The sequence below is a fragment of the Cloeon dipterum genome, chromosome 2 (assembly GCF_949628265.1).
Source record: "Cloeon dipterum chromosome 2, ieCloDipt1.1, whole genome shotgun sequence".
Lineage (NCBI taxonomy): Eukaryota > Metazoa > Arthropoda > Insecta > Ephemeroptera > Baetidae > Cloeon > Cloeon dipterum.
This window is the reverse complement of record NC_088787.1, coordinates 29354923-29382856: the sequence shown is the minus strand read 5'-3', so window position 1 is coordinate 29382856 and position 27934 is coordinate 29354923. Positions and strand designations below refer to the sequence as shown.

General features: G+C 42.1%; 1 protein-coding gene across 1 annotated transcript; it reads left to right on the top strand.

The window, feature by feature from the left end:
• The first annotated feature begins 10 nt into the window (after positions 1-10).
• Positions 11-27934, top strand: Ptpmeg2 (Protein tyrosine phosphatase Meg2). The gene is made up of 11 exons (XM_065479215.1): positions 11-131; positions 5155-5388; positions 6084-6173; positions 6458-6598; positions 23169-23303; positions 24012-24176; positions 24857-25248; positions 25448-25611; positions 25926-26155; positions 26203-26410; positions 27170-27934. The coding sequence occupies exons 1-11, from the start codon at positions 99-101 to the stop codon at positions 27397-27399; spliced, it is 2022 nt and encodes a 673-aa protein (XP_065335287.1). The 5' UTR covers positions 11-98; the 3' UTR covers positions 27400-27934.

Here is a 27934-nt window from a genome sequence, read left to right as displayed (position 1 = left end):
GCGCTGGTGCTGTAGTGCTGTTCGCTGTCAGACGGTCGGAGAGTTTGTGTGTGTTGTCGTCACTCCAGCGAACGGGAATATAATAAATATATTCCAAGATGGCAGCAACACTGTCAGCAGACCAGGAACAGGTGAGCAACATTTTGCCGAATTTCGGCCTTTCATTAATGAAAGCACCGCTGACATCGGTGCTCGTTCGTCGGCTGATTCGGCCGCCCACCTATGCTAGCCATTTCCCGCCTTATTCGGCCGCCGCCGCCGACCAGTCGACAAGTACGTGGGCGCCGTCCAGTCCTCCTGCGCACCTCCTGCCTTGTTTTTCCGCCGAAAAGCAACCTTGCTCTCGGCCGAACGTTGACAACTGTGGTATTACAAGTTTAATTTTATTTTTAATATTTGAGACAATTTTCACGCTCGATTTCCCTCAACACTGCTTTAATTTGGGTTATTAATTTGTGTGTCTCAACGAAAGATTAAGAAAGTTTAAATTGCGAAAATTGCGAACGTTGCGTCAGGGTGTAAACGAAATGTAATCTACAAAATCTCAACAGAGGTTTCTTGCCTTTCGTTGTTGAGCGTGAAGAATTATAGAGAGGTAATGAGCTCTAGCTTGACGTATTAATTACGTTAATTCGAGAACTTGAGGTGCACACGCATTGCTTTATGAAATAGAAAACGGCGTGCTTTTGAATTATTTCACTACCTTGCAGAATTATTATGAGAAAATTTTATGCTGTGGGCATGGATACGTAAATGTTCATAGTTCTAGCTAAATTTTCATGGAAAGCCATTATTTCGCGAAGAAATTAAAATATTATTATACAGTTTATCATACTTTTTTTTATAAAATTCACGAACTTTTTGATTAGATTGTTGGCTAAAATTTCGTTTTTTTTTTCTTGAAAAAAGAAAATTCAAAAGACTAAAGAAAACAATTTGATCCGAAATCTCGCTTCATAATGTCATGATGGAATCAATTGCTTATTTTCTGTGAGAATCTGAAAGTTAATTTTAATAAAACATTAACCCCATTAAAGACAAAATATATTACAATAAAATGTATTTATCTGGAAGGCCAAATAATTCGTTGAATTCATCGATATTGTCTTGTCAATGACAAGCAGAATGTTTATTGATATTAATTGTCATTCACTCGACTCTTGACAATAGAGGGAAGATTTTATTGAAGTTCTAATCAGATCTTACAATAATTACAGGAAATAAAATGTTTAGAATAAATAATAATTTCCCTCATTCTGGTATTTGATTTAACTTTTAAAATATATTATCTCGTCGGTGAATTCACTTTGTTCTTTGTTGTTTCTTCCTCTTACGGTTTATCGAAGTCTGAAATTGATATTTAGCTTTTTGACTGTTATTATATAAACAGCTGCGAAACATTTCAATGAACTGAAGTCACAATTGGTTTAAATATGGCCTTCGCGATTTTTCATTTCACATTTTTGCCGCTGAAACTCTATGCAAATTGCATTAATAATTGAAAACAAAAATTTCCATTTTGAAAGATTTAGCGAGTAAGAATGAACCCCGTCGTCAAAATCGTCCATGGTCGACGCCTAATGAATTCGATCGGCTTGTTAAATGAGTCATTATTTTGGAGAGTGCATCGGGCGAAACCGAAATAAAAATGTGCACGAGTCAGGTGGCGTGAGACACATTGCGCACGCGAATCACGTGCCAGCCGACCGTCGCGGCTGGGGGACAATGAAAATTGAACGGATTAGTGAATAGAAAAGGAGGCGTAGCTGGCTGTCTCGCGATAATGAATTCACATCCTTTCTTTCCGACCCTTTTCCAGGCATCGATTGCTCCGGCCGTGTGTGTGTCGATCGGCTTTAAAAATCGAATCATTCCGTCCTCTCCTCGCTCGTCGGGCCTGCGCTGCGCGCCCCTCATTGTTGCTAATTTCCTACCCGCTGCGTCAATGGCGATTTGCGCAGACTGGGACAGCGAGTGGCCTTTGTTCGCATTGTTTGCCGAAATAAAGCCGGCAAAAACCAAAGGCCTATTCAGTCTGTTTTCGAGCGATTCATTTACATTAGGCCAAGTAAGAAAACGGCGCTAATAGAAGCTAAACGAGGAGTTTTTCATTCAAATTGTTCAAACGAGGTGGCAATAAATTCATGGTAACGGATGTCGTTCCATTAGGAAGATTTTAAACGAATGGTCCTATATGGTTAAATTATCCAATTATTTATCAATATATTTATGCAACACAGTAGTTGAATTTTTTTAAATTTGCCCTGCCTTTTTCCTCTTTTCCATGCTCTCCAATGATATTTAAATAAATTTGACCGATCGCCTTCGACGGATTCTTGAAAATCTTTTTTGAAATATTCACTGGGGACCAAATTCACGCAACGCGCGGACATGGCGTCTGGTAGAATACGGTGGGAAAGTTCAGAAATTAAATTGGCTTGGAAAATTTGTCATGAAAATGCCGTCAGCACAATGAATATTATTGTTTTTTTTTTCGTTTACTAACAGCTGGTTAGCCCGGTAATTGGCGAATCGACAATTAGATGGCACATCAGGCTGATGGAAATGTAACAAAATACCCAAAATACGCGGGAATGAAATCATTAGGTCGGCACGCCTCTTTTTTGACGCTTCTGATTGGCCGCTAGACTGTCTCCTGATTGGCCTCCATTATTTCGACGCCATATTGACTTCTTACCGGCAAGAACCAACACGGATCGCACCCCGGATCCCGGTGGAAATATTTTAACATTTTAATCTTCGTTGAAAATAAAAATGAATGATTCAGTTCATTTCTAGTTTGTGTGCGTTACGTCATTCTTATCATCGAAATTTACCACAAAAGGCTATATTTAAAGTGCTAGCAAATAAATTCACGAAAAACCCACATTTTTTGTGAATTAAATAATAATTTAATTCGAAAAAAATTATTAGTTTATCTAAGTTAAAATCTTTATGCCCGAAAAGGTGAATTTATGATCAGTTGTCAGTTCCGCCGAGACAGTTAAAAGATTTATTTCAGAAGTGCTCACGACAAGGTAAATAACACAAGGGCAAGGGTTGGAACAATCACGTCGGCCAGCCACGAGGCACGCGGCGGGTCGTCCTATCAAAGGAGCTGGAGGGTGCATAATGCCAGGTAAAAATATAAAAAAAGAAGCACAATAGCATTGTTGTGGAGGCCCCGTGCACCCGAGTTATTTTCAATTATGAGAGTGACAAGTGACAGTCAATTATTTCCGTTCTCGTTTGGTGATTGGTGCGTGTGGGTGACAGGTCGGCTAGTGTGTCATTGTGCCAGATGACGATGTTTTAACGAAAAAGGCGTGCGTGCGTGTGTGTGTCTGTCGATGCTCGCACCTTCCGAAGCTCGTTCCCATTCATTTTTTTTGCGTCAGTCGCAGCCGCAGCACTGCCTCTTCCCCGGCCATGTGGGTGAGTAATTCGAGCTTTGTCTATTGTTAGCACCATTGTTTTGATTGTTGTTTACTTTTCGCAAATTAGGGTGCCAGTTAATTACGTTTGGAACACGGGAATTAATAACAAGCAGCAACCTCAATGCCACGCAAACATTTTAACAAGCTATTTTGATGTGCGTAGTGAATAATCCGGTCTTTCCTTCTTGCTGAAGGTTTGTCACGGGAATCACATCGTATATTTCTTAAAAATTTCCCGACCTAGTGAAAGTGATCACGTCTTTTTTAAATGGATACGAGATAGAGTATTTTCTTTGAACCAAGCAGGGAAAGTGCAGAAACGGTCGTCTTGTAGAAAATTTATTTATCTTCGTGTCAATAGCATATTTTATTAACAGTCAACACAATAGACGCGCAGGCAGCAAAGAATTGTAAATTATGTTTTTTCAAGTGCTGCATGATGACACACACTATATATATGTACTCAAGTGCTTCAAACAATTCATTCTGCGTGACGGATTCCTCCGTTTCCATCGGTCGGAGGCCTTCAAAGCCCAGGCCATTATCTTACGTTTTCAGGACGAGACTTGGGTGCTGACGAACGAGCCATGACTAGAAATTATGTACGATTGGCTGGCTCCGGTTATTAATGTGTGACAGCATTCAAACATTGGGCGCTGATGCAGACTTGATTACATCTCGGACACGGACTATAAAGCATAATATAATTAAATATGCAGAATATTACATATTATCCGCGTTTCTGCACGATTCAAAGTGCTTTTTTTGCGGTTTCCTCTCGTTATCTGCAACTTCCGTGGGAGTTTTCAAATCGTTCTACCCATAAGTAGCCACCACAGTGCCATTTATTTTGCATCAGTGTGCAGAGCTGACTTAAAAATAATTTACGCGGGTAACGATTTTCTCCTTTTTTTAAACCGTTCTTCCCTGCCGTGGAGTGCATGAATCAGCCAGCTGCCGAGTCTGAAAGGCAGTGCAAATGTAAAGGGTTCTTTGTTTACTCTTGCCGCCGCGCCAGACGACACGGAGCGATTGCGAGTGGCAAAGGGGAAGACTGCAACCCGCCGAACGCGCCACTTTGCTCAGTTGCCTACCGGGCGCGGAGACGTGAGCACCGAGCTGCGTGTTTTGACTGCTATCCGTCCCACCACATTGAGCCGGTGCACAGGGGTCAGGATTGGGCAACACGGTGTGCGCGAACACGCTGCTGCCACCTAGCAGGTGGTCGCGTAAACTCGATCCGGCGCAATTTCCTTACTGACTTCATCATTGTCCCCGCCAGTCAGATCTAGCCAGCTTTGATTAGCATTTTAGCATAAGAGTGGTGCGTAATTAATTTCGAGGATGGTGGTAACTTTAAAATCAGATTAAGAACCGAACGTCTACTTGGTAAAAAAGTAACTTTGAACCGACTCAATTCTCAATGATAAACTTCCAGGCCTTGGCGAATATAACTTTGCTGTTGAGATCGAAATCCATCTCTGAAAGGTAAAACTGCGGGCGCCCTTTGTTTAAATTTCTTTTGTGGGTGCAATGTTGTGTGTCGCTTGTCTGTCCAAGGTGATCTTAAATGAAAACATGAGCCGAGCACGTTTTTGTTTTTAAAATTTGTTGTATAAGCATCAAAGGACGTAGACTTCATCAATATTTTAATTTTTGCAAAAGTTCATTGTTTCAGAGAGATTAATGAATGAGTTTGTCGTCTGTCTGATTGCAGGCCACCCGTGACTTCCTGGAGGTGGTCAACAAATTGCGTCGCCGGCGACACGCAGGCCCCGTGTCGTGGGCTGCCGCCGTCAAGTTTCTGACCGCCAGAAAGTTCGACGTGGGTCGCGCGGTGACCCTGTACGAGGCCCACGAGGCCACCAGGCATCGAGAGGGCCTCTCTCAGTTCAACCCGCTTCAGGAGCCCCTTAGCACTGAGCTTAGAACCGGCAAGTTTACCGTCTTGGTGAGTGTCACGTATCACCTCAACTAGCCCATTCTTTATGACCGGCATAAAATCATTTCATCATTGAAAGCTGAATGACCCCTTTGGGACGCTTGCTCGTCACTATACACACAGCCTCTTGAGTTTCGGCCTAACTATGATAGTCGTGGAGAAGATTTATTGCTTTGTTTTTTTTTGCGGCCAAGAAAGACAAAATTAAAATGTTATAATTTGAAAATAGTTTTGGAAAATTATTGGTTTAATAAAAGTGTGGAAATGAAAGTTTTAGATGAACAAAAACAACATTTTTCTGTGAGACTGGCAAAATTAGTGAAAATCACGAGCTCTATTATTTTAGTAAAGCTCGGTGTCAGCGCAGACAAATTCATGACGTCCGATTATGTAATGCAGTATCAAAAAGACAGCGTTAGGTATAATTTTCACTGGAGAGCACCAGTAAGACGAATATTTAAAGAAGCATTTTTTATGAAAATGAATAATTGAAACTAATTTACTACGAATCTCGCATTATTTTATCGTTCGTTCATCAATGATTCATAAAAAAACGCTCCTGTAATTAGTCAACATGTCTTGATTACAGATAAAAAATAAAAACATGCCTTTCATTTGCGCGCGATCCTTGATTAGCACATATCTAAGAGATAGATTTGACATATATTTCATTTTCATCTTATTCCAACGATTGATTTTTTTAGCCGGCACGAGATGAATCTGGAGCAGCAATTGCTATTTTCACAGCTAGTCTGCACGACCCGAACACAACCTCGCACCAATGCACATTGCAGGTAAAGTCTATTCAAGTTTATTATTACTTATAAAAGCCGGTCAAAATTAATTTTTTAGTGTTAGTGAGCAAGTCACTGAAAATCATGGCCAGGATACAAACAAAATTGCTACTAACCCGACCACTCTCCACACTTAAGCCTTCCCTCAAATATGTTATTCTAAACTCGTTGAGGATTATGCGCGCCACTTGTCTAATTAACTAAGTAAGAAGATGACGCTAAGAACGCCAAACGATAGCCATTAGTCGACTTTTGGCTGACTCGTTTCATTAATCTGGTCGCAGGGGGTCGTTTATCAACTGGACGTGGCCCTCGAGAGCGCCGAGACGCAGCGGTGCGGCCTGGTTTTCATCTACGACATGACTGGCTCCAAATACTCTCACTTTGACTACGAACTCAGCCAGAAAATCCTCACCCTTCTCAAAGTGAGTACAGTCAACTTTGCTTAAAATTTTGAAAATTTTGTTCCATTTTATTCAACATTGAACGAATTATATTCAGAAAAAATATTCATTATGTGTATTTATGCTTTTCTGGGTTTTTCGTTTGGTAAATCTTTTGATGATTTTTTTGCCCTTTAAATTACAGTGAATCATGCATACGCTTTTAAATTAATTCGCACCGGACACAATGTATAGTGGGACCATTATTTGAACCGCTATTCCAGCTCTAATGTATTATACGACGACGTAACTCCTCTCGAGACGCAGAGACTCGCTCGCAAGACAGGGTAGAAATGACGGGATTGTGTGTTTATCTCAACGAATGGTAATGCTGGACGATGAACAGCGTATTTTCGTGCTCTGGTGGAACAACGCTGTTTTTCTGCTGCGGATTCCACTTCTCTTTTCACACAGCGGTAATTTCAGCTGCTCGTTCGCTCGGAAAAGCGAGCGCGAATTTCAAAAGAAAGCCTTTTGTTTGCTGTGCACAAAAAGTATGCAAAGCAAGCGCTCTTCTGTCTCCCTCGCTCGCTTTTTGCGCTGAACTTAATAAATTTGGCTGCTGAGTGAATCTGTTTATAACGCGTGCCAAAAATAGAAATAAAATTCGGCGCTGCTTCGCAATCGCCTCTCTGGGAAATTATCGATTCCTATTTTCTGCTGATTCAAACAACATTTCATTCTTAATTTGTCTCGACTTAATGCAAATTTTGAAATCAGGCCGAATCGACGTTAAATAAGCAGTTTCAACATTTAAAATTTGCAGGTTTCATTTTAAGATGGCGTTGATTAAAGCGCGAGAGTAGAAAATAGAGCTGCAAATTCCTGTAATCAACCACTACACCGGTTATTCATTAAAAGCAAGTGACGCTATCGCGACAGCGCACGCAACTGCAACAGCAACCACTAAAAGCGATGAATTCCGAGATTGGGGCGCCTAACAACAGAGAGCAAGTTTGCGAAACCAAGTCCCGGCGGTCGACGAGACGCGAGCGGCAACCATTATTGCGAGCGTTATAATACTAAAGTGGGCCGCAGCACGCGAGTGAGCGAGCAAACAGTCGGGCCAAAAACGCCCCTCGCAACCAATCTCGGGCAATGAACACGGCTGTGCGAAAATCAGCGATAGATGGATGGAAAGAAATCCAGCGTGCATGCAGAGCAGGAGAAGAGTCGGTTGGTTGCCATAGCAGCCCACAGTCAATACACCTAGTTCTGGATTTGTAGAGCACCGCCGGCAGGGTCAATGAGCTCTCTTGTTCGCCAGCCCACACACACACTCGTGTGCTGTGTGCAGAGAACGACCTGATCCAACCCCTTCCGCGACTTTATTGCCGGCTTCGCGGCTAATCAGGTGCCAGACAGTATTGCGCAATTTCGTGCGAACACTTCCAGACAACTGACTTTTTTATTTGCCTCGCATCTGTCTTTGCTCCATCCTGCATCTCACAATTCGCCTCACTTATCAACGTGAAGTGCACCAGTGGAACAATTTTTTATTTGAAAATAACCATCGTTTTGTTGAAATGTACGAAAAAATGTACTTGTTGCATTCATACAACAATTAATACCATTGGTTTTCAAAAATAGCGACACCCGTGCATTTCTGAGAGCGTTTGATCCAGTCTAAAGCAAGAAGAGTTAATTTTACGTGAAGGCAAGTACTAAAGCCAGCCGGCTAATTTTGAGTCACGGTCAGCCGCTGATACTTTGACTAACAATAAGCTGCGTCAGCCACGCCAGACGCCGGTCAAAAAGTCGAAAAAAAATCGAAAATGCGTGTGTGTGTAAACTACTCACTTTTAAAATTTTGTCAGGCGCGCCAGCTGCCAGTGCCAGACTAAAATTCGCCTTAAGCTGGACAGCCAGCCGCCGCCACAAAATAACGCGGCTGACAATGAGGCCTCTAAAAAATGACTGTTAACACGTTATTTAAAAAAAAATTCTTCATAGAGGTGCAGCCATTTTTCTGACATAACTATAAACAGAATAATGATTTCCAAAATTGTAGCCCAAATTACTCCTAATTATTATAATGAAACCACTTGATCAGATGAGATGGTTACTTTAGCTAATTAGGTCCCGTTTCTCTCATTCCTTATGATTCGGCAAACAAAACGTGCCGATCAGGACAAAATTTCACGCTTCTTGATCCCAATTTAACCTTAATAATCCTTTGAGCACGCTCATAGCGTGAGAGATAATAAATTATTCAGGTTCGGAGTGACAGAATTATTTTTTGCGTTCACGCTATTCCGACGGTGGGTAAAAAACACAGAAGAGCGCGCAAACGATGATTAATGGAATGCGTGCCGGCTCCTTGTTTGCGCCTGGCGCCCGACGCGGGCATGCAACCCGCTCCACTGACGAGGCGTGCAGGTGGCCTCGAAAATCGACCAATTTCAGTAAGTTGTGCTCGAAAACCTTCCTCACAGCCAGCTCTCGGAATAATGCATGAATTTTGAAATCTTAAATTCCATCAAATGTCAAGCTGAGTTTAATCTAAAATCTTGTTTCAGGGTTGCATTATTTGATATTTGCTTACTACCCGGTTTTTTTCACCACTGGTTTTTAACGGAATTGCAAAAAATGAATTAATTCTATATTTCCCCTGTGAAAATAAAACATTACGTCGGAGTGGTCAAAATTTGTTCTGCTGTGCAGATTTTTTCTTTTAAATTGTCATTTGCTGCCTCAATTTCTCCAAAAATTTCTCTTACCATTTTTAAATTCGAGGTAATGAGCTAATAATTAGAAAATGATTGAAAACAGAGGCGCAAACATGGCCTGCAAGAAACTGGTAAAAATAAAACAAAAACGCTTATTACCACTGCATTGCATTTTTTTAAATTGCGGTGTTTTTGCAACCCTGCCTCGTTTAACACCTTCGCTCTCTTTGTCCCGTTCAATATCAATATCCAATGAACTTGCGCACAAATTTTTCTCTTTTAAAGATCCTTTTTACTTGCATGAATTTCTGGCCTGAAGTGCGTCGCAGTATTTAAATAATTCACGCGATGGTCAAAGCACACCCTTGCTGCCGGTGCTGCCATTCATCAGGACACGAAAATATTTTAGGTGGTAAGCGTGCGTCCGTGCTCCCCCAGTGGCAATTTCCTCCCCTCAGGCTTGCTGCCGCGTTTGCCTGCTCTCAGCTGCGGAATCCATGCAGATGGAGAGTAATAATTGCACACGCTGTACAATTTTCCTCTCCTCCTGTAAGCCGGAGAGTTGTGCAATTGCTTATGAAAGCAGAGGGAGCTGTGGAAAATTTCGCTGACGCTGGAATAAATCCTGATGCAAAACAATAAAATCAAGCTATTCCGATCTATATTAATTCATTTTCTAAGCGGATATAATCTCTCCAGATTGCAATTTTGCACTCAAGCGAGGAAGCTAATATTATTTCATGCAGTTAATTACGTGTCGTGAAAGAACCTACCATTTGCTTTATTGAGCCGAGGTCGCTCTTTGAACTTAGCTTCTTTGAAGAAATTCGGTGGCAATAACGATCCGTATTCTGTGCACAGAAAGTGGATAAGAACCAATCGGTGCTGCGCGCAAAGTGAAAGAACTGCTCCAAAAGCGGTTCAACTTTTGTTAAGCTAGTTAGCAAACCAAAAATGTTTTGATCGTTTTGCAAATGAGACAGAATGGGCGCTGTAATGGAAAATTAAAAAAAAATTATTAAATATTACTGGACGTGTCTATTTCCGTATTTAAATGTTGTAATTATAGTTTATGTTGCGCAAAGGCGATCAGAGCAAGATTATTATTGTTATCGGAGCTCTAAATTGCTCCACTTCGGATTTAGCGCTGGAAAGTGGAAACTAGTGGCGGGCTTTGACTTTTTACTATGTGCTGGGGAGCAGTGCTACATTCGTTCACCGCCAAATTTTTGAAATATACCTCCATTTGAGGCAGCACACATTCGCTTGATGCATTGTTATAAAGGAAGGCAGCAAAAGTACGAGAAGGCGCTGAAGAGACTTTTAACTGCGAAAGCATCTATTATCTGACCAGACTCTCCTCATGCCTGCTGCTGCAGTCAAAGCAGAAGTAATTTCTTGGTGCAAAGCAGCTGTGAAAGAGGCAAGAAAAGAAAGAGAGCACTCGCTGCATGCATTATCCGCGTAGGAGCGGCGATGTGTGCGAGTGTGGAGCGCTGAAGAAAATCAATAGTCTTCTCGTAGTGCAGTTGCTCTTTGCTCTTCCCTCCTCGTCGGCGCGCGCGTTGGCGAAATATAAAGAGGGCCGCCCTTACGCAATACGTAAAAGCTAAATTATTAACATCCAGAAGAGGGTCCAAACAAACACTTTTTCTTCGCCGCCGCACGGGCCAGTTGTTGAACAACTCGAATTTATTTCCCCCCATTTATTTTGATATATATGTTTTTATCGCACCGTTCTCATCAATATTATGAGAACGACCGTTTTTACTCTTTACTAAGAAGTGGACCGGGACGTGTGAATTTGACCTCATTCTGCCTGTCGAGTGGTAAAATTAATGAGGCACGCCCATTGCGAATAAATTAACTTTGGTGCACGTAAATCTCGAGGGACGAATTCGCCCCTTTGACCAAAGTTTGTCTCTCTCTCTTCACTACTTGAAAGTTTGAAAAAATATTTAATTCTGATGAGAGCCTTTAAGTTATTACACCCAAAGTTATACTCTCCTAAAATTCTACTAAATGAAGTTTTAATTCTTGCATGGTTGAGCAACTTGCGAGCAGCATAAGCAAGTTAATAAATTAGTGAAATAACGTTGCAGTAATGCAATTGCCTGCTCTGAGAGTAACTTAATACGCTGAAATTTGACAGCAAACTCGAGTAAAATTAATTAACTCGCGCTCCTCTGTGCGTAGTCTGTGTGTTTGTGCTAGCGAAAACAGTAGAAAGAGGATGGGAATCTCATCAGAGCTCTGCAGTTGTTAATTTTCCACGCTGCCGTTTGTCATTCCAACTTGAGATGGCTGCACAATAATCATAAATCAACACGGTGCCACGCGTTAATATGCATTTTGATGAGCACGGATTTTGCGCATCTGTTTCAGACCTATTTTGATAGGCCTAGAACGCCATCACTCAATCTTTTAAGAGGCAGTGGGCGCCAAAAGTCGCGGTTTATCGAGTTTTCACATGCGGGGCTGCATACACGGCTGACTTGCAACTTGAGCGTCTGCATAGTATCAGAGAGACGAGGAAGTTTTGTGAATCCCGACTTGAAATGTTCAAGCCAAGAGCAATATAAAATTACTCTGTTTCCAACACAATATGATAAATGATTTACATGAAATGTATATTTTTTCAAGAACCAATTACAAATTGCTACAGAGGGAAGATTTAATCATGTTCTTCCCCAAGTAAGAAATTTTTCCGCCAATTAGAAATTTATTAATAATGGATCACTTCTGTTTGCACATTCAAAGTTTCAATCAGTTTCGATCAGAAAATTCTTGGGCTATGAAATTAGCTGAAATCATTGTTCTGGACTGAATAAGATTATGTCGTTCCAATTTCAAGGAAGACATCGCAGCTGGTAGATTTAACCTACCGTACGGACAGTCAAAATTCCCTGGCTGTTTTTTCCTCCCCATTCAATTTTTCTGGGCACATCAAAGCATTGGTCAAACATAAATTTAAACATTTGAATATCCTATCCACACACAGATTTCTTTCCAGCGTGTGCAAACACTTGAAACACCTAGCCGCAGTCTGTACGTTGTGGGTGTTTTTCTCTTTTCCTCACTCGCTCCATTCACCATCTGAACAAGTCCAGTCTTTGTCTTGGCTACGCGAGCGGTGGCAAAACTGCTCCGCTTTCATCTTAATTTACCCTATGAAGTGAACTAACACGAGTTTTACGGCTGCTTTGGCGGTGGTAGTTAAATTTATTTATTAAAACATGAACGCTTTTTCTTCAAACGCTCTTGCTGTGCCTTTGAAGTGATTTGAGCACACCTTTCGCTGGATTAATCTCGAATGCCGTGCTTATACAGCGCTGGGCCGAGAATGGAGTTTCGGCCTTCAACTTTCTTTGAACACAATGTTTTGCACTTGAGTGGCTTAAATTATGCATTCGCGGCTTAACTTTCTGGGACGTGCATGCTGCGGAAATCGATGAGTTCGCCTCCGCGATGTAAATGTCCCCCTGCTTCGTCACAAATATGGAATTGATTTCTCGGTCACTGCTGTTTATACCCACCGCCGACGCAACTTCTATGTTCATTTTGTGTCTAGGGGATTAGAATCGAGGCCAATTAAAAAAATGCATTGCACCATGAAAAAATGGCGTACTTGGAGCTTATAACGCGATTGTTCTATTTTTATTGTAATTGTGGTTTGGAATACATTTAAAGAAAGGATCATATATATAAAATTAATTAAGTTCGACCTCCGACAATTTGAGCAATGCAGTGCCATGACTCGATTTTTAACTAAAAGTATTCTATTTAAATTTCTTTACCTTCGTGCTAAGACAACAACATACAATTTACAAACTTGAAGCCAAGTGTCAGTAATTTCTTCTCAACAATAATCTAGGTCGTGTTAGCAGGCAAGTTGATTCCCAAACATGGCAGCTTGAATCTAAACAAAAAATTCTAAGTTAGATTGAAAATATGCCTTCAAATATTTGAAAAGCAGCAAACACAATATGGCGCCACAGAGATAAATGGACGTTTTAAAATTAAATCTAAAACCGCATGAAATTTAAATTCAATTCTGCTCTAATCTTTTCTGATGGCAATTTGCATATTTCAATCCCCTTTCTATTTACTGCGAGTTATCTCGCAAGCCGCAGCAAAGAGAGGCTATTTGCAGAAAGCCGAAGAGCGAAACGTCAGCAGCAGCAACACTGCATTTAACTCATTATCTGGCCAATATTATCTGCTGGATGTGTGTGTGTCCCCTTTGTGCCTATCCGACACACGATTAACATGCAACAGAGGTGATACCAAGGGGTACCGACGCCTGCTAGTTCTATGTACGCCGTGTGCATTCGATGCGGGCGCAAGCGCCGAAACGCGCGCACTGCCGGTCCCCTCGACTCAGCCAGCTAGCCAGCCAGCGAGCCGAGCACTGAGCAGCATCCTTTAGTTTTGCCAGAGCCCCTTTCTCCGAGCGGCACGCTCGGTCCGTTCGTCCCATTTCTGTTGTCCTGCACCAACCCCTCGGTCGTCGCTGCCGCCCAGAATTTTTCGGCCGCCGATTTTTGTGTGCTTGCGAGTTAGTGTGCTGACTGCCGACGAGCAGGGGAGAGCCGCAGCCTCTTCCCTTTTTTCTCTCTCTCTCTCTCTCTCTCTCTCTCTCTTTCTCTCTTTGCTCTTTCTGTGTCCGACACGCGCGCTGGGGAGGAACTAGACTCTTTGCGTCGGATTGCCAGCACACCCCGCTGACGCAGCATTTGCATTGCTAAAAGGTAGGTTCTCGGTGGCTGCGAGGTCTGACCTTGGCAACCCCCTTCCGTCGTCTTGACGAGATATGTGTCGTGTGTGTCGGTTTCGTTAAATGAGTAAAATTGCCACTTAGTTAGCCGGAGCTGAGGAAAAAGAAAAAAGAACAGCTGATGCTGATTGATTAGGCTGATACCGAGAATTTGACGCTGACGCGAGTGGCAGCAATTTTGATTAATGCGTGTAACAGAAATATCCTTCGCGATTTTGATAGCCCTCGAAATTCAAGTTTATGTTGAAACACAAGTTTTCCCCTGTATCACGTATTCTTACGACAGATCTGTTAATTAAATTAGACCATTCAATTTTAATTAATAAACCGCTCTGCTCGTAGCTTAAAGCATTTGTTATTTATATTAATTATTTGAATAAAAAAAAACGTTGAACACCTTTGAATTTATTTTGCTGTTCAACACACATTAATAAAAGGTAGTTTTGATTTGCCAGCCCCCCTGGTGAGCAACGGAAATCAAAGCAGCATTAGTTGGCCACAGTACGCTGCTTTATTGGAAACACGAATCACAGCCTATTTAATGGGAGTCCGATACAATTAAAACAGAAACTCACAGCATCTCCACCACATGGAACGCACGTGTATATATATTTATAAGACTTACGTTGATAAGGTTTCTTTCACGGGGAGGGGTTGGTCCACTAACTTTCATTTTCTAGTTTTACAAAGAAACGTATCTAACATCGACGCCCGATGAAAAGATTATATTTTTTCACTAAATTTAGTGTTATCAATTCAATTCATCTCTGTAATGTGCGCCAGGGATACCAAGGTAGACATTTATTGATCAATTACACATGAACCTCGTAAAAATAAGGAACTTGAAACACGCACACGACAAATTAAAAATCAATTTAATCAAGATAGTCGATGCTGACGTTGCCAATGACGCTGATGATGTTTTTAATTTTAGACTAGTCGTTGTTCTGTCGGGCTAATTTTAAATACTAATTCTATTGATTTTTCGTTAAAATTTTTGTGGCCCTGGTCCAAAATATAAATTACGAAGAAGTAAAAAACTGTCGTTCACTCAGAGACTGGCTCGGCATGACTCAAGTCGAATGACTCTTTTAAGATCTGTGTGCATGTGTTGGAGCCGAATGCTTTTACTCTTTTGTGCAATCTCGGTTCTTTCTTTCATGGTACGTGCTGACGCAAGGCGGTTTCGTGCCAAAGCGACACGACCGAAATATTATGAAAAGGACGCCCGTTTTGCCAAGACGCTTATCAAGCGGCTCGTTCTTTTCTTTTCAGCGAGCGTGCAATTTGCAGGCGCGATTGTCACAGCAGTAAAACGCTGAAGGAATATGAACGTGAATGCAATAGACTGCATAGCAGAACCGAGTCTGCGGTTGGGCGGACGCACAGCCATTTAGCAGCCTCGGGGTCAAGTCTCTTCAGCTGTTTTTCTTGGGCCAGAAATATGCTCGACTTGCGTGCGTCGGGCTAAATCGAGACGAGCTTTTCTCTCGCCAAACAGCCTAGCGTTTTCGTCCTCGCTTCTGACTCGATCGACTTCCGGTGTGCATCAACCCCTGCTCGCGTCAACCCCGTGCATCGTGCTGGCCATGGCAACGGGGACTGGTTAATATAATATGCAATAAACACAAAACTCCTCAAGCATGATGTGATACATGATCTGGAGGTTAAAAATAAACATTTCGGCTTTGGAGTAGATGCTCAATTCGGCACTGTTACGATATTGATTTTTTTCTTACATGTTGATAGTGTAAAAATTATCTTACAAATAGTTTCAATTACTCTATGAATATGTTGGCTTGTATGGGATGTTTAAAAAGTTTTGTAGGTAAGATTTTGCGCGCCCCTAAATTCGCTAAAGGGCGCTTTGACAATGTATGCCAAATACGACCTAACACATTGCCCAGATACCTCGCATTGCAAATGCAAATGTCGTGCTGCACAATATACGCGGGCCAGCTAATAAGACACTACCGAAGAAATCATCGCCCAGTTTACACACATTTCACTAGTGCCTCCAAATATTCCGAATGCGTTGGAACTGTTAAAGTGTCCACCTCTTCTGCGAACTCTCTATCTTCGAAATTGGTGTGCTCAACCGAGAAACCCTTTCCTTAGTTATTTCCCGAAACGCTAAAACGCGTTCGTTCAAAGAAATTATGCTTGCCGACGTGCGTTTGTATTAATGTCAGTTCTTCTGTGTGTGCAGTGTGCACAAACAACGGTGTGTGTTTGTAAGAGAGAGCGACGATGGTCACAAAAATAGGCAGGGAAATTGTGAGGAAGCAGTGGCATCTGCTGCAATAAAATTTTATTTGCCGTCGAGCGCCGCCGCCGTCAGTCGGGGAATACCAATTGTCATTGCGCTGGTGGTGAAAAATTGTAAGAAACGCAGAAAGCGAGATGCACCTTGCGTCTAAATCTGAGCGCGGGCGGGCGGGCGTATTTTTAAACGCGTTCGTCGTGCCACCCTGGCAGCAAGCGGGATTTTTCTCTCCCTGCTCGCGTGTGCGTGTGTCACAATTTATGAGTCACGTGCGGCAGGATGTGAGCGGCGCCTCGCGCGTCCAGGGACCACCGAGCGACGGCTTGCTTGCCTGTGCACGCCGCGCGCTCGCTTGATTGCAAAATTATGCACACACAACGTGGACGCACACTGCGCGGCAAGGAAGATGATACGACACGCAACGTGAAGATTGAATTCTAATGTCTCAGTGAGCTTCAATGAGTAGACTCTCAGTCCTCCTTCATTAGCTATTATCTGAAACATTTAAAAGCAACTTATATAAAATTCAGCACGAAACGACGGCATTCCTCATTGTTTTGAAACAAAAATGTTGATTATATACTTCGATAAAATACATACATAGCGATTGTGTCGAGCAACAAGCTTGTGTTTGTGTGCCACCGAGCTACAATTTAATTTTAACTGTTGACCAACATGCATGAAAGTTAAAATCAACCCGAACTCCTAACTTAATACAAAAATACTTAACTTAGCAAAGAGGGCGAAATAGCGGCCGTTCTTTCTGCTTTTGAACAAAAATCGATGGCCCGACAAGTAGAAAGATAAAACGGTGACGATTGATTTTCCGCCTTTTGGTGGTTAAAAAGCCATTAGCCAGCCGCGGAATTAAACGTGGACAGGCAGGGGAAGGAAAGGGGGCAGCTGTCACTTTCCGTCTTCCTCCTGGCCGCGTTTTCTTTTGTTCGCCGACAATGGCAGTGCTGCTTGCAAAAATCGATCGCCCTGGAAAATTGACACCAGCCGTGAAAATTGTTTGCGGCCTGCGAACGATTCCTCTCAGACATATAACTCAACCTGGTTTCAAATGAGTTGCTTTGCATTGGTCGATCCAAATAAAATGAAATATTTAGTTAGCTGCATGTACACTGTACAGTGCTTTTAAATTGTTTGGTTCGTTTTTTCAATTATTATTCATTTAACCAGATTAATCTGACCGTACCATATCATATGCTACTCTCATTGTACGCTACGCAAAATTTCGCATTATTTCAAACTGTTTTGTTTTTAATTAATCCCATTTGCCCGAAATTTTACATGCAAATTTACTTTTATTCTGAGGAATAAAAATATTTTTACGAATAGTAAACCTTCTCTCTAGATCTATAAATATGCGCAATTGCGAGTTTTGCTGAAGATTGAGGTTTGGAATTTTTTCTGAGCCGAAGCCATAAATGAGGATTTATTATTTACAAGGCGAAAGCGCTATAGCTGACGCTTCGAAATGCATGAAATTCGCGTAATAGTCCAATAAAAAGGGATCATGCTACTCTTGTTCTCGTGCTCCTCATACGTGTTCTCAAACATTGACTTGCGCGATATGGTGACAAACGCACTAAAAAATGCTCATTGAACTGGACAAAAAGACGTTATTTATTAAACTATGATTGTTTTTAAGTTTCTCTTCCTCGTGCTGAGACGTTGCTAAAACTACTGCAGCGGTACTTTTTGAAAACGTCTGCGGTACAAAGCCGAAGCTAGGAGCGATCAATTATAAGAAAATGCGCGTTGAAGAGGCAGCGCTTGAGAGAAGAGTTGTTCCTCAAGACAAAAGAGCTCTCTCACAAAATGATAAAATCTTGTTGTGACGAAAGCCCGCTCTTTCTTGTGTTGTTCCAAACCATCCCAAAATAAATACTAATATCACAATTATTAGACTGTGTGCTTGCTTAAAATTTACTTTTTTTCTCACTTTACCAGCGCTTATTTCTTTCAATTTTTATCTGCAGTCTGGCAAATATTTTCGACGCGTTTGTCCCTGGCTGTGTAAAGTCGCAAAATATCAGCACAGCGCAGCGTCGAAAAATGTTAGTAAAAAGGCTCTCCTTCTTGTCTGCGTTGGGCAAACAAACCGCCCAGCTCCTCTTTCATACTTGGACGAATGCAGGCTGACGTTTGACCTCTGAACTTCAGCAATACCACTTCGCCCTCTTACTCCTTATCCAGTCTAACTCGCGAATGCACCTGCTGGCGACGGTTGACAAATCAATTTTTGCTTTAAAATACACTACTCGCTTGAGACATTCTAATCGCAAAAGTCATTTTTTACTCTCCTTGAAAGAACAATTAATTTTTTATATAGATCAAAAACAAATTTGAAATTATACTCTACTTACTGGGAAGGCATTTAAGCACACTATTAATAATTAGAAATTGCCATAAGAGGAAGCATTTGAAACCAAAAGGCAAAGTTCTAACTTCTAATGACAAACGCAAACACAAAAGTTATACTTGATCCTCCCGCTATCATTTTTTTTCCTTTTTCTTCCGTCAATTTGTTTGCTATTTGCGTTTTATGTTGACTCGCCGCCGCCTAATCAATATTGACAGCAGCTCTTGTTTTGTATTTGTTTGGATCCGCTGTGTGCCGCGCCGAAGCTGCTGGCTTTTGCTTTGTATTGCAGGCACACACGACGAAAAGTGAAGTGTGCGCGGCCAGAATAACATTTCGGCCGGTTTCCTTCGGCCATTAAACTTGCCACTTGTTTTGACAAACGACCGCGCCGTCGCAAGCGAAACGATAGATTTGTGTCCGATAAATCTGGCCAAGGGGCAGGTGCGTGTCCATGCGTGCTGGTCGCAGCTGGGGGTGAGTTGAGTTAAGTGACCGTGAAATCTTCGCTGCGTGACCTTACTGGCTAATTTAGCGTATATTCTGCTGTACGAATTCGTCATGTATCCATGGATCGGACTGAAAATTACGCCATTTTTTAATTAGTGTCGGATTATTGGGGGCTTTCCTCTCTGAACGATTGTTTCTTATTGGCAGAATTAGCAAGCAACGAAAAATGGACCATTCCACAGCACTAAATTTCAAAATGAGCTAGTTTTTTACTGTACGGACACAAATAATGAAATTACCCAGGTGTTTTAAATTTTATTCGTTTACAAGTTTCAATACAAATTTATTTTAGTTACGGGCACGGCTCTCATGAATTTTAACGGTATAAATTGACTGTCAAGAAAGCTTCTAGTCTCTAAATTTTAAAATAGTCAACGAACAGTCCAACTTAAAACGTTCATCACGCTGTTTCTCAAGAGAAGCGAAAGTGTAGATGAGAAACGGCCGCGTTAGATGTGTGTGGTGATGCTCTTTTGACTGATCAACTCTCCAGGCTCGCCAATTTATTTTAAGCAGCCGCTCTTGCACCACCGGCCGGCCGTTTAGCCGGCATCCGCGCCACTTTTAGCGAAGCAAAGTCACCCTTTCGTGACCTTCTCCATTGTACGTGGAAGAAGACCATAATGTGCACCGCATGCAGCACGCGCTCTATAGCTCGCTCGCTCGCTCGCTCTGGCAGCAAACCAACGGCTCCACACCCGTCCAAAGGGCTTTAATTATTGCGTTTTCGCAACTTCCACCCAACACGCGGCAACAGCTCGCTCCGCAGCACGAAAGCGCGCCCATTGTTGCCCTCCACGCAAAATAGACTGAGAAAACATATTACATGCTCTTTGGGCGAAATTTCATCTTTAAAGAGAGCGATTGTGTTGCTTACTGTGCTTTCCTGACTCAATCGAGTGGAAACGAACTCCGATATTCATCGGGAGAGAAGATTCAAAAGAAGCAGAACTGATCCTAAACGTTTTCCGCAGTTTGGCACGAATGCTGATTTTTAAGTTGTTTGGACGAAGAAGTGACTTTAGCATTTCTATTTAATTATATAAATGTTTAAGGCTTTAACCACAAGTTCAAAGCTAGAAAGCACATTAATTGTTAAATCCTATAATAGCGTGAAGCTTATTGGCAGCGCTAAATTCTCGCTAGAGGCGTTGTTTGGAAAATAAAACTAGTTACATTTCGTTGCCCTTGCAGCCTGCAGTTCTCTCACTCATGACAGCACACCATCCGATAATTACTGTGGTTATCAGCTCTTAAATAAATTAAGACACATCTCTATGTAGATATTGTACTTTGCAACAAACTTTGTCTCTATCATTTATATAGTGCTGCTTACAACTTGGTATGGAGCACCAGCACATTTTCATAGAGTAGGACCGCGAGGCCGGCAGCTAAGCTGATGGAATTAAACGTGAGCAGTGCTCAATTTCGTAAATTTCATTGTTTCATCATGGCGGGAGTAAAGGGCTGGAAAATTCAGCCGGCAGCTAGAGGGAAAGCGGCGGAGATAAAGGAAATGAAACTCTGCGCGTTGGCAGCGGCGGCTGTCTCCCAAGTTTGCATTCCTCTTTTGCTCAATGGCGGCAAACGCGTTGCTGGATTCGCGGAAGATTAGACGGGACAAAGAAAAGGCACTTTAATGTGTTCAACCGCGGTGGCGACCCTCTAGCATAGCGCAAAACACAGACGAGGCTGCTGCAGTCGGATCTGCGAGTAACAATATCGTATGCAGAGCTGTGTGTGTCTCCCTTAATGCCATTTTATCGATCTCAAAGTAGAAGCCTGCAGCGGCCTGTAATCGGGTTTCCTCCGCCGCCAAAATCGTTCGTTTCGTTAACTGCCAACTCGAAGATTTGCTCTTTCTCAGTCTTAGTTCAGATAGTTTCATCGTTTTTATATAATATTTTTGTAGAATAAATAATATAAAAATATCTTGGGCTGCAGTCTATGATGTCCCAAATTATATCCAGAAGCCACATTAAGTAAATGGTAATTTGTTCCCTCTTAACAGTTTTCAGCTTCAACGTTGGTTATAATATGTTTTTCTCATTTTTTTTCTTTCTGAAGAGAATAACTGCTTGTAGGACTCTCTATTCACTGTGATACAAAGTTTGATCCTTCGTGTGACGTGTTGAATTCATCCTAAATATCAATCTCAATTAATAATTGTTGTTAAAAACTGAAAAAAACACTCCTTTACTGTCTTATTTTAGTTTCATTGAGGCACAACATGCAAAAAGAATCGCAGAAATCCACAATATACTTTGTAAGCTTAAGCGGCCATCACTTGCATCACCAGTCTTGGAAAGAAGCTTTTTGAAATTTGGCTCAAACAAAAAGCACGGAAAAAATCGATCGTGCAAAATTTCCGGCTCGAATCGCCACGCAGTGATGCTGCAAACGAACTCGCACAACAATTCGTGTGTGCGTGAGCCGATTTATTCTTATTGTGCGGGACGAGACTTATGCAACCCTGAGGCCGCGGGCGGGCCAATTTGCCATATATTAGGTTGGCACGGCTAAAAGCGCTTGCCGGCAGGAAAAATCGCGAAATTAGCCAGTGTCGTCGGTCTGAACGAGCGGCCAATCGCTATGGCAACCAGAGAGCGAGAGCAGCAGCAGCAGCAGGGGGTGGCATTCTAGGGGTGGCTCGCTTGCTTGCTGCAGGGGCACCCCCTCGCCACCCGAAAAGAACGCGCAGAGGCCGCGCGAGAGGATGTGAATATGTGAATTTCGCGCACATGCGTGACGCTATCCAAATCATCTTCTGACACAGTTCTTATCGTGCTTATTTAACTAAAATAAAAATTTTGCAAATAAATTCTCTCTTGTCGGTATATTTATGTTTGACAATGAGGTATTTTTCATTCAAGGAGAAAATATTAGTTGACGTATTTTGCATAGCGATTAAATTGAATTTAGTAACTAATAACGATAGCAAACAAATGAAAATATGAATTGATAAGATAAATAAGCAATGTTACAACTGAATTTTGCCCAGCCCCTTAAAGAATGTCCGTATCGATTTTTCCAGCATGAACTCAAAAATCAAGTGGCAATAATTTTAGCGTGTGTATATATATATATATATATATATATATATGGATGTACATATTTTAGCATAAGCCTTGTACGACTCGACTATCTTTTGATTTGCTGACGTTTCATTGACTTGATCCTTGATCGCTTGTACCTTGTGTTTTCCACTTTTTTATTTCCATTAGAATATACGATTTAGTGGGAATAAATAAATTAATTAATTAAATACGATAAATATCAACTGGATTTAATAACATCAATTTTTTTCATATTTAGTTCAGCGAAATAAGAAAAAGCTGGAGTGTAATATTTATTTTCTCATTCTATGTCAGTCAACTTAATATTTGTGGTAAAATGAACGTATCATGTCAATGATTGCTTAATGTTTTTTCTTTTCCAAACAAATTTCATTATTCTGGCTTGAATTCAGGCAGGTAGCAAATCGCACGAAAGTCTTACCAACTTATATGAATGCATTTAAAAAAAACAGTAGGCCAATGAGCAAATTGGGACCAACCAAAAATAAAATTGAGGCCACAAATCATAAAACAAACATCCCAACTAAAGTGGCTAACGGTAACTTGTTGCACAAATTAAGAATTCAAACCCCGGCCAGGTCATATGTAGAGAGGAAGTCGTCATTTCTGTCGGGAAGGCCTCGCCTCTCGGAAGCAATTCGCTGCCACACGAGTGTGCCAGCGACTCTTTTATACACCTACGTACAGTGCGTGTGCGCGCGGTTCAGTTTTGAGCGGATTACTATGCACTCACAAAGCTCGATTGTGCCGTTCGCGCCCCTCATTAGACGGTGCGGCAACGTGTGACGAGCCAGCCCGAGTGGAACTCGTTTATTTTTTTGCTGTTTTTGCAAGTGCAAATGTGTTTTTCGGTTGCTAAGCCGGCGTGTTGCTCTTTTGCAGGGAGGTTATCCGGCCCGCCTCAAGAAAGTCCTCATCGTGACTGCGCCCCTTTGGTTCAAAGCGCCCTTCAAGATCCTTCGATTGTTCGTCAGAGAAAAGCTTCGCGACAGGGTCTACACGGTCAGCGTACCGCAGGTAAATCCTTTTGATATTTATGCAAATTTTCGATCGCAAGGACGTGCAAGTAGTAGTAATTTCAAATCAGATACTAAAGTATGGAATGAAAATCGTAAGTTATTTAATGGAGAAGTAGCAGAGCTGAGCCAAATCTGCAAAACTAAATGAGGCATGTTAGAAAGCTCATTGTCAGGCACGAACAAAATTATATCTGCTGTGTATAAACCTGGTTTATTTCTTTATTTATCTTTTAAGCGCCCAATTTCAATATTTTTGCCTGTCAACAATACTTCCACGAAAGAAACTTGGGAATTCAGGAAGAATATAATATGTGCCGTCAATTATAATTATATGTAATATGCGGAACAAAAGCATCAAATTAATGTCACGTCAAATGTGTTAATTTTCTTCAAATTGCCTGCTCATTTTCTTCACGCAAAGTCATTTGGCGGCGTGCGTGTCCTTTGGCTAGATTAGAATTTGCACTGTGGCAAAACGACGATTTCTTGTAGTGGGCCGTTTATCTAAATGGTGAAACGCGCACCTTTCGCGAGAGGCTGATCACACGCCCTTGTCACTTTTTACTCGCGAGATAAACGTGATAAGAAGCGCGTTATCTGGCGAGGCTGGCGAGGATTTTCTTTCTGCCTTGTTGTCTAGCTGGCTCGGCCACGGCGGGTGTCGAATGCATGCCGACTAATCCAGCCCGCGTTGCGTTTGTTGCAGCTGACCGCGCACATTCCCCGGCACGCACTGCCGCGCTCCCTGGGCGGCTCCTTGGCTGTGGACCATGCGGCGTGGCTGCGGCACTGCTTCAAGTCCATGACCAACCGGCACGACAATGACCTGGCCCCTGCCACACAAGCGACTCTAGACTTGGCAAATAATCTGGTAAGAATGGCGCTATAAATGATACTACATATAATACGAACTTCCCCGCCCGCCCGCCCGCAGCGCGTGAATTGCACCGGGCGACAGGGTATGCAACCAGCTGCGATTCCAAGTCGAGCAGGCAGCCTAAATTTAACCTTGGCTCAGTGGAAACTGTGTTCGCCACCCTCGAGTTAATCAATAGGAGGGGAGCGACAAAGCGAATGAGCCTCCTCCAGTGAAAATGTTGGCTCTCTGCTTCCACAGATAACGCACTGCGCGAGATTTGTTCAGGGGGAAAAGTGCGATTGTCCATTATAATACACACACGCACTCGGCTCTGTGATAAAACTTTTCGTAGTGGTGAAAAGTGCAAAAAAACATAATATCGATTTTGTCTCATATTTGCTCTCAAAGGGCGTCTCTGGAGGCTTCAAGCAAACATGTTTGCTATCACAATCAAACTGCGAAATTCTGTTAAGCATTTTTTTTTGTACTGACAAGCTGAATTGTTTAGTAAAATATTTTTCAACATATTATAAAACAATAATTCTTTTAATATGAAGACATCACGTTGACATTTTGATTCACTCATAACGCAGCCAAACTTTTTTATCCCGGCACTTGCAAATTTTAAATTTGACTAGGATTTTCCCCCACAAATCATGCGTGTTGACTAAAAATATGCGTTGAATTTTCAGGGTGAGCGAATGGGCAGCCCTGCTGGCGGGGCGGTGTCTGAGCTCGACCAGCAGCATACCGTGCCCTCGATGACGGTGAAGAACGGACAGGTGGACAACGAGGACGACGTCGTGCTGGACGAAATTACGCCACGCGACCTGCACAACGGAAACGACTCGTGTTGGAACGGCAGCAGCGCCGAGGCGCCGTCCTCGCCGGCACCTCACGCCTCCTCGTCGGCCAGCAGCGGCTTTTCTGACGACGACAGCCTGCACGGCGGTGCAGACGACTCGCGTGGACAAGACCTCGAGCAGTTTGTCCAGATGGTGCAGAGTAAAGGACGCACTGGTCTGAGGCTGGAGTACGCAGAAATTAGAAGCAAGCCGCCTGACGGAACCTTCAACAACGCCAAGTGAGCCTTCCAAAATCGAATTAGACATTTGACGGCACTAAAATTGTCATTCTAAAATATTGTGTGCTTTCATCAATATTTTTATTATGAATTAGTGTGAATGAGAGAAGCAAAATGTAGATAGATACAAATTTGTACTGTCCCAAGTCACTTTTTACATAAGTACATGAAAAATGATAAGCGCAATCAATGCTTGCAGACAGCGGAACAACCTGTCCAAGAATAGATACACCGATGTGCTGTGCTTTGATCACTCCAGAGTCGTGCTCACCCCGTCAGATCCCAATGACGCCACTTCTGACTATATAAATGCCAATTTCGTGGATGGCTACAAACAAAAAAATGCGTTCATCTCGACGCAAGGTAATTTATATTTTTCTTTTTGTGTAGATTGTTCTGCTATTTAATTTTTGGAAAGTCACATACATTATCGAAGTTCTGGGACACAGTGTCTTTCAAACTAACTTTTAATGATTCATCAATTTGAAAACCTACTAAATTTCAAGTGTCATAGTTGTTAAAAGTATAAGCGTGCTAAATAGTGCTATATGAAACTGTCCAATCTTGTCACAATAGTAGCACCAAATATTAAACCTGATTAGATTAATCTGCTCTGGTCGTTTGGAGCCCAATCGCTGGCGAATTTAATACACAATTAATCTGGTTGTTCTTGACAGGTCCGTTGCCAAAGACATTTGAAGACTTCTGGCGTATGGTGTGGGAGCAGCACGTGCTAGTCGTCGTGATGACAACTCGGGTGATCGAGCGCGGCAGGACCAAGTGCGGCCAGTACTGGCCTGCCGAGCAGGGTGGGAAAGACACGCACGGCGAATATGAGGTCGTCACAGAGTCCGTCGAACAACTCGGCGACTACACCCGCTCTAAAATCGTGATCACCAACCTCAAGGTAAGCAAAAGTACAAAAAAGTGCCGTTCTAATAGAGTGCTTTGCAGACGGAGGAGAGCAGAGTATTGTGCCACTTTCAGTTCCTCGCATGGCCCGACTACGGCGTCCCGGACACAGCAACCGCCATGCTCAGTTTTCTCAACACGGTCAGAAACGAACAAAGCAAAATGGTGGCCGACCTGGGTGACACCTGGGCCGGGCACTCTAGAGGCCCTCCAATTATTGTGCACTGCAGCGCAGGAATCGGCAGAACAGGTGCGCAACTCAATCACGTTGCTCTGAGCTTGAGTTTAGAAAATTGTTCAATTTTTCCAAAGTTCACTACTTGGACAATTATGTCAGAATAACAATATGTCGCAATTTTCCTTAAAAGAGTCGTTAAGGCTGACCAAAACCAGCAGTTGCATGCTAAGTTTTTAATAAAAATTGACTTAGTAAATGATTCACGAAGATTCCCAAGTTTAATTATGTGGAAAGCTTTTTATTTTTCGTACCTTCAGATATGATGTCTCGTTTTTTGATAAAATGAGAAATTTAAAAAATAAATCATTTTGCATGACGTTCTTGGTTTTCTTTGATTTTAAAGCTCTATCACAGTACTGAACACGCAAGAAAAACCCCACTTAAACGAGGATTAATTTATAGAATCATTGTATGAAATCTAGATTTTTTCAGTTCAAGAGTACTGAAAATAAGGTCTAGGGGGAGGGACTGAAACAGCTTCTGATTAGTACAAGCACGTGTGACAGAATTAAATTTTCATTCTAACAAAGACGCCCATCCTGATCATGAACCACCAAGAATAGAGCCATTTTTTATTCTTTGTGCGTAATTTTCTCCGGTTTCTATTCACTCAAAATCCTCTTGTAGTTTAATTTAGTCAGATTACGGCATGATAGATGCCATCCTACAATTTGTTCAAGGAATCAAGATTGTTACTGAACCTCTCATAGAGTAACTAATTTTTAAAAAATCTCCAGTAAAATAGCTAATTAGATGTGTTGTATTTTGCAGGAACGTTTTGCACGTTGGACATCTGCATAAGTCGGCTGGAAGACGCGGGGTCTGTGGACGTGCGCGGCACCGTGGAGAAAATCCGCTCGCAGCGCGGCTACAGCATCCAGATGCCAGACCAGTACGTGTTTTGCCACCTGGCGCTACTCGAGCACGCTATCAGCAAGAATCTGATTAGCGGCATCGACCTGAGTGAATTCCATGACCCGCCCAGCTCGGACTCTGACTAACAAGCCTTGTGCCAAGTGCGAAAAGTCATTGCGGCCGACCACATTTACACAAACAAACACTTTTGCTCCTTATCCTGTAATAATTTATTCGACATTTTAGCTGAAAGAGCGGATGTAAACAGTGAAAACTCGCGAGTGATATTTACGGATATAAAGCCAACCTAGGTTAATGCAAAAACACTATGATGGAACAGTTACTCGTAAGGAAAATAATATGAAACTGTACAATACTTGTAGTTTCATCGGTCTTTTTGTACAAATGGTTTTTTAATTGTCGCGCTCCGAGAAATAAGTGCAATATATAACGTGAGATTCCTGGTAAACACAATCGAGTTCAGTTTGAAACTTAAGGGAGTAACATCTTCAATATAATACAGTATCATCAGTTACTCGTAAGAGTGGCGTGAAAACTATTTAGCATCCGTGCACGAGTTCAATGAAAACGCTGAGAAGAGCCGCCACTCCTATGCTTTCCCCGTCGTGTAAAAAAGCTGTTTATTTTGGTATCTGTAAAACGAGGAAGAAAGAAAGAAAG